This window comes from Trachemys scripta, chromosome 10, assembly GCF_013100865.1.
Source record: "Trachemys scripta elegans isolate TJP31775 chromosome 10, CAS_Tse_1.0, whole genome shotgun sequence".
Classification (NCBI taxonomy): Eukaryota; Metazoa; Chordata; order Testudines; family Emydidae; genus Trachemys; species Trachemys scripta.
The window spans coordinates 62,980,790-62,996,280 of NC_048307.1; the positions used below are offsets into that span (position 1 = coordinate 62,980,790).

The 15,491-nt window shown below is 41.1% G+C and overlaps 1 protein-coding gene across 5 annotated transcripts in view; it reads left to right on the forward strand.

Annotated features, from left to right (window-relative positions):
- Window positions 1-15,491, forward strand: part of MYO5C (myosin VC) — a 54,269-nt gene that overhangs the window by 31,328 nt on the left and 7,450 nt on the right. For 3 of the 5 annotated variants that reach the window (XM_034782899.1, XM_034782895.1, XM_034782898.1), the window contains 12 exons: window positions 176-269; window positions 1,185-1,248; window positions 3,201-3,381; window positions 4,287-4,380; window positions 5,641-5,704; window positions 5,817-5,897; window positions 6,961-7,141; window positions 9,377-9,470; window positions 10,416-10,476; window positions 12,806-12,971; window positions 13,827-13,914; window positions 14,441-14,539. In XM_034782899.1, coding sequence (XP_034638790.1) covers window positions 176-269; window positions 1,185-1,248; window positions 3,201-3,381; window positions 4,287-4,380; window positions 5,641-5,704; window positions 5,817-5,897; window positions 6,961-7,141; window positions 9,377-9,470; window positions 10,416-10,476; window positions 12,806-12,971; window positions 13,827-13,914; window positions 14,441-14,539 — 1,267 coding nt within the window. Of the gene's footprint in view, window positions 1-175; window positions 270-1,184; window positions 1,249-3,200; window positions 3,382-4,286; window positions 4,381-5,640; window positions 5,705-5,816; window positions 5,898-6,960; window positions 7,142-9,376; window positions 9,471-10,415; window positions 10,477-12,805; window positions 12,972-13,826; window positions 13,915-14,440; window positions 14,540-14,685; window positions 14,881-15,491 lie in introns of all 5 variants that reach the window. The other 2 variants (XR_004647312.1, XM_034782896.1) reach the window with 2 other exon arrangements.

The following is a 15,491-nucleotide window of genomic DNA, read 5'->3' on the forward strand; positions in this document are numbered from 1 at the left end:
TCTTTTAGTTACTGTGACAATGGGTTTATATAGTGCCTGATCCTGAGAGTTGTTAAGCATCTGCAACTTCCAACAAAGTCTGCAGTTTCCTTTAAACTGTAAGCCCTCGGTTTTAACGAGAGATTTTTTTGTTCCTTGTTAATTTGTGTATTTTATTAACGTCTTATGTTTGCAGAAACTCTCAAAACTTGAGAAACAGAATGCAGAACTGCAAGAACAGAAAACATTCTTAGAACAGAAGCTCCAAGAGGAAACCAAGGAAATGAAAGGTACAATAAGAAAGCAGATGTAGGGCAGCTTTACAAAGCTGCAGTGGAGAAAAGTCATAGTGCCAGCTCCTCAGCGGGTGTAAGGGGGCATAGTTCTATTGAAGTCATTAGAGCTGCCTCTGTTTATTATAGCTGAACATCTGGCCTTTACTTACTCATCTCTGAAATGCTCTATTTAGGGTATGTAGTGCCCAGGCTCTTTATTCTAGAATCCATCTATGTAGGAACAGAAGCTTTCCTCTCTCCCTTGCCTCTTGTCTCTGAGAGAGCTCATAGCATTCCCTTCAAAACTCTTCTCTTTGCTTGATTCTTTTAATATATTGCTCTTAAAAATCCAAGTTCTCTTGAAAGGTTAGCACGTGGAACCAAAATCTGTCATACTAGTTTAGAACCCATAGCATGTTGCTTTCATGTTGTTTTAGAACCCATAGCATGTTGTTCTCAGTGATACCTGATGACCGAACAAGGAGTAATGGTCTCAAGTTGCACTGGGGGGAGGTTTAGGTTGGATATTAGGAAAAACTATTTCACTAGGAGGGTGGTGAAGCACTGGAATGGGTTACCGAGGGAGGTGGTGGAATCTCCTTCCTTAGAGGTTTTTAAGGTCAGGCTTGACGAAGCCCTGGCTGGGATGATTTAGTTGGGGATTGGTCCTGCTTTGAGCAGGGGGTTGGACTAGATGACCTCCTGAGGTCTCTTCCAACCCTGATCTTCTATGATTTGTCAGAACTTGCTTATGCTGTGGTCCTGCAGCTCAGGATTAATGTGGTTATATGTGATACGTTAATTCAAAACTAAACTATCCAAAGAATTGCTTGTTAAAACAAAACTCACATTCATGATCTTAATTTTTAATTTACTCTAAATGTTCACGGGTGCATGAAGAGCCTTCAAATATAAAAAATGTTTCCACAGATAAAATGGATGACCTTACAAAACAACTGTTTACTGATGTACAACAAGAAGAAAGACAAAGAATGTATGGAATTTAAGTTTTTAGTAGTTTTAAAACTACATTTTTCTTTCTCTCTCTGCCTTTCTTTCTCTTTCTGAAAATGTATTATACGTATGTAAACACACAAATCGTTCAGTTCTCCAAGGCTATTGGGGCATATATGTCGTGCCCACAGCCAGCTCTTCCTGTTACACATTCTCTCTCTCTCCCCACCAACATTTCAAAGAAATAAAGGGCATTTGCTTGAAAATACAGGACAAAGCTTAGTTTTAAGGCACGGGCCCTCGCTACACACAGTGTTTCCATTTGTGTCCAAAACCACATAGTTTGTCCACACATTATGACCCTTTGTATGATTGTTGCTTGAAAACATACCTTTTTATCTGATAAGATTCTTCACAGTAGCTCCTTAATGGATATGATTTGTAGAACATTAGACACCAAATAAGAGAGATCCCTTAAAATACAGGGAAATGTAGTTACTCAACCTCCCCAAAAGTTGGAAACCTTGTGTCCTTCTCAGGTGTATCTGGTTCCAGCTATAAGTCAGTTTGCAGCATGCAATGAGGCTCTTTCTCCTACTCCTCCAATCTTTCCTTTTCCCCCAATTCCCTCTGACCTTGCAAGCCAGTCTGAGGGCTTGTCTACACTTACCAGGGGATCAATGCATCGGTGGTCGATTTAGCGGATCTAGTGAAGACCCGCTAAATCGACTGCGGATCACTTTCCCGTAACTCCTGTACTCCACCAGATCAAGAAGAGTAGGGGGAGTTGACGGGAGACACATCGCATAGTGTGGACCCTGCAGTAAGTAGATCTAAGCTACGTCGATTTGACTTGCGCTATTCAAGTAACTCACATTGCATAGCTTAGATCGAATTTCCCGTGTGGTGTAGACAAGGCCTGAGTGAAGACTGTCTCCACCAGCTGGGTCTCACAGGGAGCTAGCAGGAAAGACAAGGATTCTTGCGCTGTATTACTGGCTGGGGGTACATCTACACAGGAAAAAAAAACCTGCAGCAGTGAGACCCTCCTCTGTGACAGGGTTTCAGAGCCCGGGCTCCAACCCAAATGGGAATGTCTACACTGCTATTGAGTCCCATAACACAAACCTGAGTCAGTTGACCTGGGCTCTGAAACTTCCCCCTCTCCCCCCGAGTGTAGACTTTTTCCCTTAGATATACTTTGTTCTGCCTCTGAGCCTCTACCTCAGTCCCCATAGCCAGGTGGATGTAGGGAGGCCTGGGCACATTCCTGTCCTCCTCTCATCAATTTTGCAGATGATTCTGAGAAGCTAGGCTGGGATTTTCAGAAGTGCTCAGCATTGGCCTAACTCTGCTCCCACTGAAGTCATTCAGAGCAAAGTTAGGCTGACACTGAGCACTTTTGGAAATCCCACCCACCTCATTTACCTGCCCGACCCATCCCTCATTTTCTCAAGCCCAAGTTGTGGTAGAGGATTCCACCAAGTGTCTTCTGTGACATGTACAAGGGAGAATATGTCCCATTATTCTTAGATACCTTTAGTAACTTTCTGTACATTAAAAGGTTGTTTTTTTCCCATTCCTGGTTATTAGGTCAGTAAGTGATATTAATAGTTGACATTATTTACCTTCTATTTTTAGTCCCACCTAATATTTTTTGCTCATACATTTTATGCTTTTTTCAGCTGAAGGGTGCACTTTGTCCGTCATTCCAGCTGATCCTGTTTCAATGGCTATATTTCTATATGAACTGCAGATGTAATTTTTGACTCGCATAGACATATGCATGCTAGCTTTGACTGAGCTAGTGCCCTGAAAACAGAATTGAAGCTGCAGTGATGTGGGCAGCAAATCATTCCGATAGTTGCAAGTGTAGACGTACCCATAGCCTTCGGTCTCCAAAACTGCAAATCAAATGAAAAAAACAGAACAAAACACTTTTTCACATGAAGACGGGTTTTTAAAAAGTGCTTTTTTTCTGATTCCATGCAGAATACTTGAGAAAAAGTTCCAAAATGAGAAGCAAGACTATGAAAAAGAGATTGAGTCATTAAAGGGAGAAATTAAGACTCTCAGAGAAGAGAAAATTAAACTGCAAGACCAAATTCAGGAAGAACATATAATTCAGGATGACTTAAAACTGGAAGTAGGACAACTTAAAAAACAGGCAAAGGTAGGAGGAATGTTTAAGTAAACAAAACCAAGGATGGTCCAGTTTATTTCAGTTTCTTCTCTACATACTGCAAATAGAGAATTTCAGTGCTTTATCAATAGTGCATCTTTTCTGTTTTGTTGTTTATGTACAGTACATTTTAAAGCAAGTTGTGGTTGGTAAAATCTGATTGAGGCAATAGTGTATATTTACTGTTGGCGTCAATACACATTGAAAAACCAGACACACACACACACACACAATTACTTTCATTTTCACAAATGACAGCTGGTTAGTACATTTATTTGAGTGTAAAATCTGAAAATTGCACTTCTCACAAACCCGCTACCAATTAAAAACAAAACAACAAGAAAACCTGTATTTATTGTCCTGCTGAAAGGAATATTCATAACCTAATTCTGCCCTCAGAATAAGCACAACTTCAAATGTAGCCAATGAGAACTGTGCATATATATTGGAGGACTGAATTGGACCTTAAACATTTGTCCATTAAAATATGTGAATCAACTTTTGGAAGAAGGTATTAATTCATTAGGAGGACTTTTCCTAAATATAATTTATTCCCTTTTGTAAACAGAACCTGTTTGTGTGTGTGTTTAAAAACACCAAAATATTCTTCCTTTGAGTCAAATATTGTAAAATAAATTATTTTATATATATTTATATATATTTATATATATATAATATGTTGTGTCAGAATCTTACTATTAGGTTTTCTCATATAGGAGAATATTTGGGACAGCTGACTGGACTGATTTAAACAGAACACATTTTATATCTTGTGGCATGCTGGTCAAACCATTGTTAATTATAATACTGTTTACAACTTAGTCGATATCCCATCTTAGTCACTCATTTTTATCTCATTGAACTCCATCTCATTCTGAAAAAATTGTGCAATTTAGATGATACCTGAATTGCAAAAGGAAATTGAACTGCTCCAGACACAGAAAATGGATGTGGAAAAGCAGGTCCAATCCCAGAAGCGAGAAATGAGAGGTAATTGACAACTATGAAATTCAGAGCATTTACAGACATTTACGATTCTGTTTTAATTGATTAAATGTATATGTTTAGTTGTGTCGGTTTTTCTAGATATATTATAAAAAGTAAAAACACTCAGAGGTCAAAACTTCTCAAACAGACATTAAACAAACAAACAAAAAAAACCAACTAAACCCACCTGCCCAAACCCAGCATGAACTCCATCCCATCAGCCACATTATCTTCCACCAGAAAAAGCCTGAGGAAAACAGGTGAGTATTGCTGCGTGCTGAATGAATACCAACACCAGGGACTCCTCACCAAGAACACTCTGCTCTCAGTCCTCTCTCATTTAAACAACAGTGTTGTTAACTCAGATGATTGCTCTTGCTTTGGGATCACATGACAGAGGAGTTGGCGTCCCAGCCAGCCAGCACTCAGCCCATTTGCAGATCAAAACTAACACCTTGAATTTAACTCAGAAATGAATAAGTAGCTAGTACAACTTAGAGCATGGTTATAATGTGCTCTCTAGCCCTGATTCAGCAAGGCACTTAAACACATGCCTAAAGCACATGAGTAGTCAAAGGGATTACTTGCATTCTTAAAGTTAGGCATGTGCTTCACCGGAGACTGTGAGAAATGCTGCTTAACAAGAGTGCTGCCACTTTCTACACTCGCTGCAGCACCTAATATCTTAAAGGTGCAGCCTCCGTGTAAATCATCTTGCAGTAATCAAAGCACTAAATAGCAAAGGTGTGGATAACTCCAGCAAGGTCCAAATTCAGAAGGAGAGGACATAACTTTCATATCAAGTGCAAATGATAGACAGCATCCTTGGCATTTGTACCTACCTAGATATCCGTAAAGAGATAATGATAGAACGAAGTCCCTGAATTGCACTCCTTAGTTAAATTAAGTATATGCATCATCCACAAGCAAAGAACTTGGATAGTTTAGAAAGAGGCTGATGTGATTATTTGTATAACATATATAATCTGTAAAAAGCAACACAGGGTCCTGTGGCACCTTTGAGACTAACAGAAGTATTGGGAGCATAAGCTTTCGTGGGTCAGAACCTCACGTCTTGCATCTGAAGAAGTGAGGTTCTGACCCACGAAAGCTTATGCTCCCAGTACTTCTGTTAGTCTCAAAGGTGCCACAGGACCCTCTGTTGCTTTTTACAGATTCAGACTAACATGGCTACCCCTCTGATATATAATCTGAAAATTTAAGGAGAAAATTCATTCTCTACATAATGATGTTTATTTTCAGAAAAGGTGTCAGAAGTAGCAAAACAATTTATCGAGAGCTATGATGTGGAGGCTGTAAGAAGCAGGTAAAATATATTTTTTCTAGGCTTTTTAAAATTTCAAAACAAACGTCATACTTCTAAGAGATTTAATTTCTTCTTCCATACACATTTTATATTGTCTTGCCTTGTGTTTTAGGCTGTCCATAGAAGATTTGGAACATTTAAATGAAGATGGAGAACTTTGGTTTGCTTATGAGGGCCTGAAAAAAGCCACAAGGTTAGTTTAATTATGTCGTGTAATGTTCATAATTCTGGTCTGAGATTCAGAGGATAAACAGTAAGGGGCAGTAAATAAGGAAACTGGTCTTATAGTATCATAATGAAAGCATCTTGTAACAAGCGAACAAACATTGCCTAATAGCAGAATAGTTTAGGGCTCCGTCCAGCAAGTTGCACTGTTACGAAGTCAGTGGGACAAATGCATGAATAAAAAATTACTCATGAATAAAACTTGCAGGATTGAACATTAAGTAAGAATGGTATTTTAATAGTGCAAGCATTAGAAGCATATGGGTATTTTTAATAGCTAGAGATCTTTCCATGGGGATTCATGAGACTAATTTCCATATTTCTTAATGTTTTGATGAAAGACCCAATCTTTTGAGTGGAGAGCCACGGGCTGAAAGGAACAAAAAAGCTCGGACTATCTTGGTGGATATATTGTGTACAAGAAAACTTTTCCTAAGCTTTGTTTTAAACCAGTCATATCGTTTTTGTTTAGTATTGTACAGCTAGAAAAAAGAAAGATTTTTTTACTCAGAAGCCTTTAAGAACAAGTGTTACTAGTGAGATCCATTTATTTTGGACTAAAACCACACTGCACATAATTTGGGCATTTTGTATTTTACCGTGAAGGTCCTTAATCCACCTGAAACGGTTATTTTCTCTGATTTACATGTCTGCACGTGGTGGTGTTTCTTTAAAGGTTCTGAAGTTGTTAAATGAAATCTCTGTTTACAGACATGAACAATACATTGCATGCATATCAGGAAAGATGAGATAACTGAATAGCTTTGAACTGTATAGTCATAAACTATAACATAAAACTGAAAACTGTTTAGATTGAAGCCTTGTAATGAGAAACAAAATGTGTGTGTGTGTGTGTGTGTTCTGGGATATCATAATTGGTCTAAATTCCCAGGGTGTTCAGGTTCTGGAGTTGTTACAGCTCTATGTTAACACAGTGCCTTGTTTTTACTTTGGTTTTGTCTTGACCCCGGGAGAACGCATATTGCTGCCAAAGTCATACTCTGTAGCTTCCATTTTTTGTTTTTTAACAGAGTGTTGGAAAGCCAATTCCAGTCTCAGAAAGAGAACTATGAAAAGGAGATTGAAGCTTTGAACTTTAAAGTTGAACATCTTAGTCAAGAAATTATCCATTTACAAAAGTTGTTTAGGGAGGAAAATGACATAAATGACAGCATCCGACTTGAAGTTAGTAGACTAACATCGGAAAACATGGTAAGGTTCAAGTACTACAGAGGTTAGTACTATCTTGTAGGACGGAACCTTTTCTCTTATTACCTTGGGACAGAATCCTGCCCTAAATGTATTTGTGGCATGAAACCCTCAATATTTCTGCAGGTACTTCCGTGAATCTTGATGGACCCCAGAGATGTAGCCATGTCAAAATGCACAGCCACCCAGCCTCTCTGCCCACACTGGAGTAAAGGCTGTGGTGATGCCCAACAAACTGCCATACATGCAGACATCATCAGGAGAGGTGACAGACTTGGTTGGCCTGGTCTATAACCAGTTTGTTCAACCACGTGAAGCTCCTCTGGGTTAGCCCCTTACTGCTGTGTAAACCTGGGCTGAGAAATGCCCTCAATGTGCATTTTCGTCGTAGTCGTCAAATGTTAAAATACTCATTTTAGAAACTCTGACTCAGCGGGAGCTGCGTGTTCATGCACCTGAAAGCAGAATGTGGCTCATGTAGTTGATACTTTCCTAAGGAAACAGACAAATCACAGTGTGAGCTTAGATTGTATTTTAACCCTTTGTATGCCCATGTGACTAAAACTTATGATTTTATAAAGGATTTTGTTCTCCTCAAAATATTGTCATGATGAACATCAATAGGCTCATACAAGTATTATGCTGGACACACTGTATGCTCTTCCTTGCCATGCTTATGGGATTTTTTGTTTCAAATTACAGTAATAATTTGTGCAAATATGCAGTTTTACACTGGACAGCTATTCAGGAATAGAAACATCTATTTCTAAGCTTTTAGGTCATTTGATTAGGGAATTAGCAAGAAAAACAATACCAGAGCTTTAGCATTGATCAGGAAGCTATCCTATTTAGCCATTTCAGTACATCCATAATTTAAACAACTGGTTTGAACATCAAATAAGACTGCTATTGTTTGACTGATGGTACGTGTTTATCTTTCTCATCGGTATACGTCATAGCTTAATAAAGAGAGTTTCTTAATGGAAAAAAAACCTTTCCAGAGCAACACAAACTAGAATCGGAATTACATAGTATGTTGCATGCTGAAGGTACAGTATTTCAAACTGATATAGCTAGGAGTCAGACACTCACGCTACAGTGACTTTGTAGGCAAATAGCCACCATTAACCATACAGCAATAGCTCATACAAATGTTCATCATTAGAACACAAGGGTATTTTTAAAAAATTCATACATGGAAAGATGGCAAAACACTTGAGTAACCCCTCTACTGATTTTGAAAAGTGCCATGGGACTTTTAACAACCACTTGGAACAGACGAAAGGAAACTTACTTTACTGCTTCTTCTGAAAGACTGTGTTTCTCTCATTGTAACAACCACCTGGGTAAGCATTCAACCAGTCCCAGTTAAGCGAAGCTCAGCATTCTGCAGTTTTAAAGAGTTCAGATCCAATAATTGGGTGCCAGTCATAATGATGTCCTGTAGCTGAATGCACATATCCTCCAGGATTGCCAGATATTTTGCGCACACACAGCATGTGGATAGAACCCAGGACCTTCAACTCCAAAAACTCAGTCCTCTAACATATACGTTTAGGGATAATCTGTCAACTGGTATTAATTCTTATATCTAGCATAGCAGTGGTTTTCAACCTCGGTCCGCCGACCCCAGGGGACCCACAGATTATGTCTAAGATTTCCAAAGGGGTCCGCAGCGCCATTTGAAATTTTTTAGGGGTCTGCAAATGAAAAAAAGGTGAAACCCACTGCTCCATATGTTTGAGCAGGCTGATATTCCATCCACCAAGGGGCAGTTATTCACATAAAACAGCCAGTAAATTACAAGCTTTTGTTATAAGTCCAAAGCCTGTTTGAACACTTGAGCAATACAAAATCTTCTGACCAAGAGATGAAAGTGCTACTACCTGAGCCATACTGATATTGATACAAATGGAATATACATTTCCAAGAAGGAAATGCATTCTGTAGTGTATAACGTTATTTCCTTTGGTTGGAAAAAAGTAAGAGTCCGTAGGAGAGAGATTTTCAAAATGTAATTTGAAGTTACTGAGATGAAAAAGCATTTCAAAAAGGGAGCCTATAATATCATTTCTTTCTGAAGTGTTTTGTAATATATAAGAAATACTTTCTAAAAATAAATTGAACTGGAAAAATGAAAATCATGACATAGTTTCCTTTAAACTAATTCAGCTGTTTAAACTTTAAGTAAAATATTGAGAGACTAGATTATTCATGTGTTCTTTCCTCTTTATAAAGATGATCCCAGACTTTAAACAGCGGATTTCTGAACTTCAAAAGCAAAAGATGGATCTTGAACAACGCCTTCAAGAACAAGCTGCAAAGACAAAAGGTAAAGAACCAACATGGGGCCTGTCTTGCCAACAGGTACAGAGAGCCTGGGGACCCCCCTACGAGCACATCGGTGCCACTGGCAGGACTCTGTCCTCTCCCCTTCCAGCAGGTAGGGGGCAAAGTGGAACACTGCTGTGTCACTCCTCCAATTATGTGGGTCATTTATAGATTCCATGCCTCTGGCGTAACTTAAAATTGCTTAACAGCAGCTCTAAATTGTGTCAGATCTGCAGCTGGTCCACATCTCCCCATTTCTCCCCTGCACTGAATAGAGTTCTGGTGCATGAGAGAATCTTTTCCACGGCTGTGGTTTATTTACTACGTTCCATGCCATTACCGCGGGTCAAGTTCGGATTCCTTATGCATGCAAAGCTCCCATTGAATTTAGTGGGAGTTTGGATTAAGTAAAAACTTAAAATCTGAAAATCCTGGCCGTCAGGATTTGGCCCATAGCAATGAAAGATTTGCTGTTTTCACTTGTTTATAAACACTTGGTTCCTCAACAATGTTTTCATTTTAAATGAAGCTTTATTGCAAATTGTAATTACTGAAGGAGTTCCAAAAGTCACTAGTCCAAAACTGTAATCAGCACCCTATAGTGCAGAAGGGGGAAATAGTCAGTTATTTAACATTTAATTACATGATGTGTTCCTTGTAAATAGCTCTGATACTATAAATATTTACCAGCTGGTATCTGATTCTGTGCCTTTTATGGGCACTCAGCTCCCATTGCATACAGGACCTGTTATTAAACAGTTGCTGTGTAAGCAAAGGATTTTTTTGATACAGTATTTGCCTTGTAAGCCAATATTGTTACAGGAAATAGGAAGAGGTTGTTATGCGTAAGAAAATATTAATTAAATTCCAGCCTGGATCAATAAGCAAACTTGGGGGGGGGAGTCTTTCTTTTGTTGTTGGATTTATTTATTTTTAATCATCACAGGAAAAATGGAAGAAATGCCTAATGGGGTGCATCACAATCTGTCAGAGGAAGGTCAAAGAAGGTAAATATTATTTTAAATTAGGGCTGTCAAGTGATTAAAAAAATTAAATTGCGATTTAATCGTGCTGTTAAACAATATTAGAATACCATTTATTTAAATATTTTGGATGTTTTCTACATTTTCAAATATTTTGATTTCAATTACAACACAACACAAAGTGTACAGTGCTCACTTCATATTTATTTATTACAAACATTTGAACTATAAAAAAGAAACTTCAATTCACCTCATTGAAGTACTGTAGTGCAATCTCTTTATCATGAAAGTTGAACATACAAATGTAGAATTATGTAAAAAAGAATAACTGCACTTAACAATAAAACAATGTAAAACTTTAATTGTGATTAATTTTTTTAATCGCTTGACAGCCCTAGTTGAATATCTTGTACAAGAGGTTTTTGTTTTTGTCCATTTGAAGCTTGTTATATTCCTAGCTCTGTACTATTAGCTGGACTGTGTTTGAACGTTTTGCTAGCACGTTTTCAAAACCACCATCACTGAGCGCTACTGTAATGGATCGCTGCAGGCTGTGAGCAATGCACATCATATGTTCAAAAGACAAGCAACTGGCTGCTGCGACCATGTGATGTGCTCTGTCAGTACTAATTGTTGTTACCTTTTCTTGAATATTCCATTCTTTTGCAACATCCATGAAATGCTCTGCACATGCTTCAACATAATGTCTCTCTTTGTTATGAGTTACTATTACAGCAAACGACTGCAGTGTCCATGCGGCATCAGTGAAGTGTGCCATGACACCAAGATAGCTATGATTGCTCAAGGATGTCCAGTGACCACCAGTCAAAGCAATAGCCAGTGCATTTTTCAGAAGGTCCAACTTTGTAGTCTTCTTGTTGTCATATAGGTCAGTGGTTCTCCAAGCCAGTCCGCCGCTTGTTCAGGGAAAGCCCCTGACGGGCCGGGCCGGTTTGTTTGCCTGCTGCGTCCACAGGTTCGGCCAATCATGGCTCCTACTGGCCGCGGTTCATTGCTCCAGGCCAGTGGGGGCTGTAGGAAGGGCGGCCCGCGCCGCTTCCTGCAGCCCCCATTGGCCTGGAGTGGCGAACCTCAGCCAGTGGGAGCCGCGATCGGCCAAACCTGCGGACGAGGCAGGTAAACAAACCGGCTCAGCCCGCCAGGGGCTTTCCCTGAACAAATGGCGCACCAGCTTTGAGAACCACTGATATAGGTCATTTAGTGCAGGCGGCACGGGGCTTGGCGGGGGGGTCAGCCCCAGGTGCCATGGGGCTCAAGGGGAGGGGGGTCAGCCCCAGCTGTGGATGGCACAGGGCTGGGTGGGGGAGACCCCACTTTGAGTAGTGTGGAGCTCAGGATGGGGGAGGTTCAGCCCCAGCTGCGGGTGACATGGGGCTGGGGTTGGGGAGAGCCCCAGCCTCAGCGGCATGGGGCTTGGTGGGGGCTCAGCCCCAGCTGCAGGCAAAATGGGGCTATGGGGGGGAGGGGTCATCCCCTGAGCTCGGGGAGGGGGGATGTGAGCCCCAGGTGGCATGGAGCTCAGGCAGGGGGGGGGTTCCAGCCCCAGCTGCAGGCGACATGGGGCTTGGGAGGTGTTGTGGGCAGCACTGATCCCGGTGTGGGCAGTGCGGTGCTAGGGAGGGGGGGCTCAGCCCCAGATGTGGGGGGTGGAAGGTGGGTCAGCCCCAGCCCCGGGAGGCATGGGGAGGGGGCTGGAGCCCCCTGCAAGGGGAGGGGTGGCTCAGGTGAACCCCTCACTCTCCTGTTTTTTACTTTTAAAAAATACTTCTCCACTGGAGCTGGCATGAGAACCAGTCTTTCTGGTTCTCTTGCATCTGAAGAAGTGAGGTTCTTACCCGCGAAAGCTTACGCTCCCAATACTTCTGTTAGTCTTAAAGGTGCCACAGGACCCTCTGTTGCTTTTTACAGTCTTCCTGTAGCCTCTTCTCTTTCTGCCTGCCCTCCGGTGGCAGCTTGTGTTACTGCGTCTGATCTGACCTGACCTAGTTTCTCTAGAGAGCAGCTGATGCTGCCGTGCTGCGATTAATGCATTAATTGTGCTGTGCGTTAATCGCAGGCGTTAACGGCAGTTAATTGACAGCCCTATTTTAAATCTGTTTGCGAAATGTGGATTTAATGCCATAGGCTGAGTAGAGACACTTAAAACCTTATAGGGACTGGAATTGTATTTAGCAACTACCACTCGTTATTGGGGTGATGTAATGGTGAGGTGGGAAATTCCTGCTGTCAGCTCGGTAGGTGCCTGAGAGAGACAGAACATGTAACCCATCTTGAAGTAATATTGTGCTTTCTGAGAAGAAGAATAAGGGAACAAACTTTTTGTGATTTCTAGAACACTGGAAGACCAGACTGAAATACACACAAAAGAAGAGAAGCAGATTGTCACAATCCAAGAAATTCAAGAGGCAAACAATCACCTAAAGGAGCAACATGAAATTGAGAATGAAGTAAAGAGCAAGATAAAGCAGGAGGCATTTCATCTTACTCTGGAAAACATGGTGAGGAATGAAATTCTCTTAATCCATCCCCGAAACACAGTTAAAAATACAGAGTGCACAGTAAGAGCTAGACATTTCCCAGCCCGGTGCAGCGGCACAAGGAGAGGGTGGAAAAGCCCCTCTCCCTGGCATCTCTATACTGGCCTAGGCAGAGATTGTCCTTGTGCTCCTGCCATGCAGAGAATGAGGAACTGTAGAGCCAACAGTAGCAGTGGAAATCCCAGCTGGAGAGGGACGTGCCCATGGCTTTATTCCCTGCTGCCCCAGATCAGGGCCAGCAGGAGGAAGAAGGCACACATGTCATTGTTGTGTGTGCTTCCTCTGTGCTCTCAGATATATTTTATTTGCCTCCATAATCTCCCATTGAAGTGCAACTCTTCCTAAACCATCCAACCTGCAAGGTACTAGCTTCAAGTCACAGTCTAGCCCAATCGAGCAAAAGATTTAAAGGCATAGTACAGTTAAATATTATACGAGGAGGTGAGAGTGATGTTACCCCATTTCTCAGGCCTCTGCTTGGAATTCCCATCGATTTTGAGGACAGAGGGATTGCGGGATCAAGCTTGTATTCAGTGGGACTACTCACAATCTGAAAATTAAGTATAAGTCTTTGCAGAATTGGGACCAAATATTCTAAAAGGGAAATGAAGTTAGCGAGCCAGATAAATATTTACCTATGTCAGACCAGCTACTGAGCAGATTTCTGCATGTGCTGTCTGATTGGTTCATCAGCAGTGCCAGTAAGGATGCACCCCTTTGCAACATTGCTCCTGAACTCAGTTTTATTGCCCTCTGTGGAGGTAGAAGCAGAGGTATATTGACTAGTTACTCTCCATCTTTATTTGATTATTGTAGGATCTTGAAGAAGAGTTAGACATGAAAGACAGAGTAATAAAAAAATTGCAGGATCAGATCAAGAATCTTACCAAGACTATTGAAAAAGGTAGGATTTATTTTTTACGGTTTAAAATAGTTTTGAATGTGTAATAGAGGGTATATGGGTATGTGAGAGAGAGAGAGAGGGTCAAAAGGTTGTTAAATTCAATCTTTCAACAACAACATAAGATGGGAAAGCATTAGCAAAATTTTCATAAATGTTTTCCCTGTTTTTCAGCCCATTTTATAAATGTGTGTATATGTGTGTACATTTTTATTTTATTTTTATTTTTTTTTACAGAATTAGTTTTCACTCTGTTGTTTTAAAGGTTGAAAACCTGACTAATATTGGGATGGGTAGCCAAAGCCTCACTTGTTTAGTGCAGGTAATCCCACAGGAGTCAGTGAGACTACTCATGTGAGTAATATGAGCAGGAATTGACCGATAATACTTGAGTCATAAATTGAGATGATTATTGCAAACAGGAGCTACAGTATGTTTCTGGCAGTAAGAGCTGCATGTTTCTCGTAGTTTATTTTAACATGTTAACATTACATTAGCCTGTAAGTAAGAGTACATTTACTTTTGACAGCCAATGAAACACACGTGCCAGCTGTGCCCAAGGAGTACATTGGAATGATGGAGTACAGAAAGGAAGATGAAGCAAGAATTATTAAAAATCTCATCCTTGGTACTTCAGTTACACTTTGAATTACAGACACATTTAATTATATTCGATATAGCATGTTAAAAAAAAATCCAAGATTTTTTAATTTCAGTTGTACTCATTATTAACTTTGATCTCTTTATCTCCCTTCTCTCTCACTGTACTCTTAGGGGCACCATACTATTACTTTCTATTACTGCTTGATTCAAAGTGTTTCAAAGACAGAAGTATTTTATCTGGTGAAAACTCATTTGTCTCATATCTCTGACTCTACTGTCTATCTTCTTATTTGTTCACTTCTGAAACTACAAATCTCGAGTACTCCAGCACCTGAGTTTAATTTTCCTTCCTGGTCTACCTTGTCTGTAAGTCATTATCTCTAGAACTTTGCTAGAAGTTGTCTGTACCCCTCTGCTGAAATCACAAGCCCCTTCTCTCAAAACTTCAGGGATACAGAATGTTTCAATTGAACTGTTCTTGCTGTATGACTCAGGCCTGTGTGACCTCTCCTCTTTGGTCTCTCATCCAGTCTTCTATCCGTTTGCTCTTCTTATCTATCTAGGGTATTTATTTAGCACCAGTCACCATAATATCTAGGCATAGCACAGGGGTGAGCAAACTTTTTGGCCAAAGGGCCACATCTAGGTGGGGAAATTGCATGCAGAGCGGGGCAGAGGGTTGGGATGCGGGGTGTGGGAGGGGGTGCGGTGTGCAGGAAGGGGCTCAGGACAAAGGGTTGGGGCACAGGAGGGGTGTGGGGTATACGAGGGGGCACAGGGCAGGGGGTTGGGGTGCTGGAGGAGGGTGGGAGGGGGCTCAGGACAGGGCGTTGGGGTGCAGGAGGGGTGCGGTGCAGCGGGGGTTGGGGTGCAGGCAGGGGGCTCAGGGCAGGAGTGTGGGGTGCAGGGTGTGGGCTCCAGCCTGGGGCCACTTACCTGGAGCGGCTCCAGGGTAGCAGCGGCCCGCATGGGAGCCA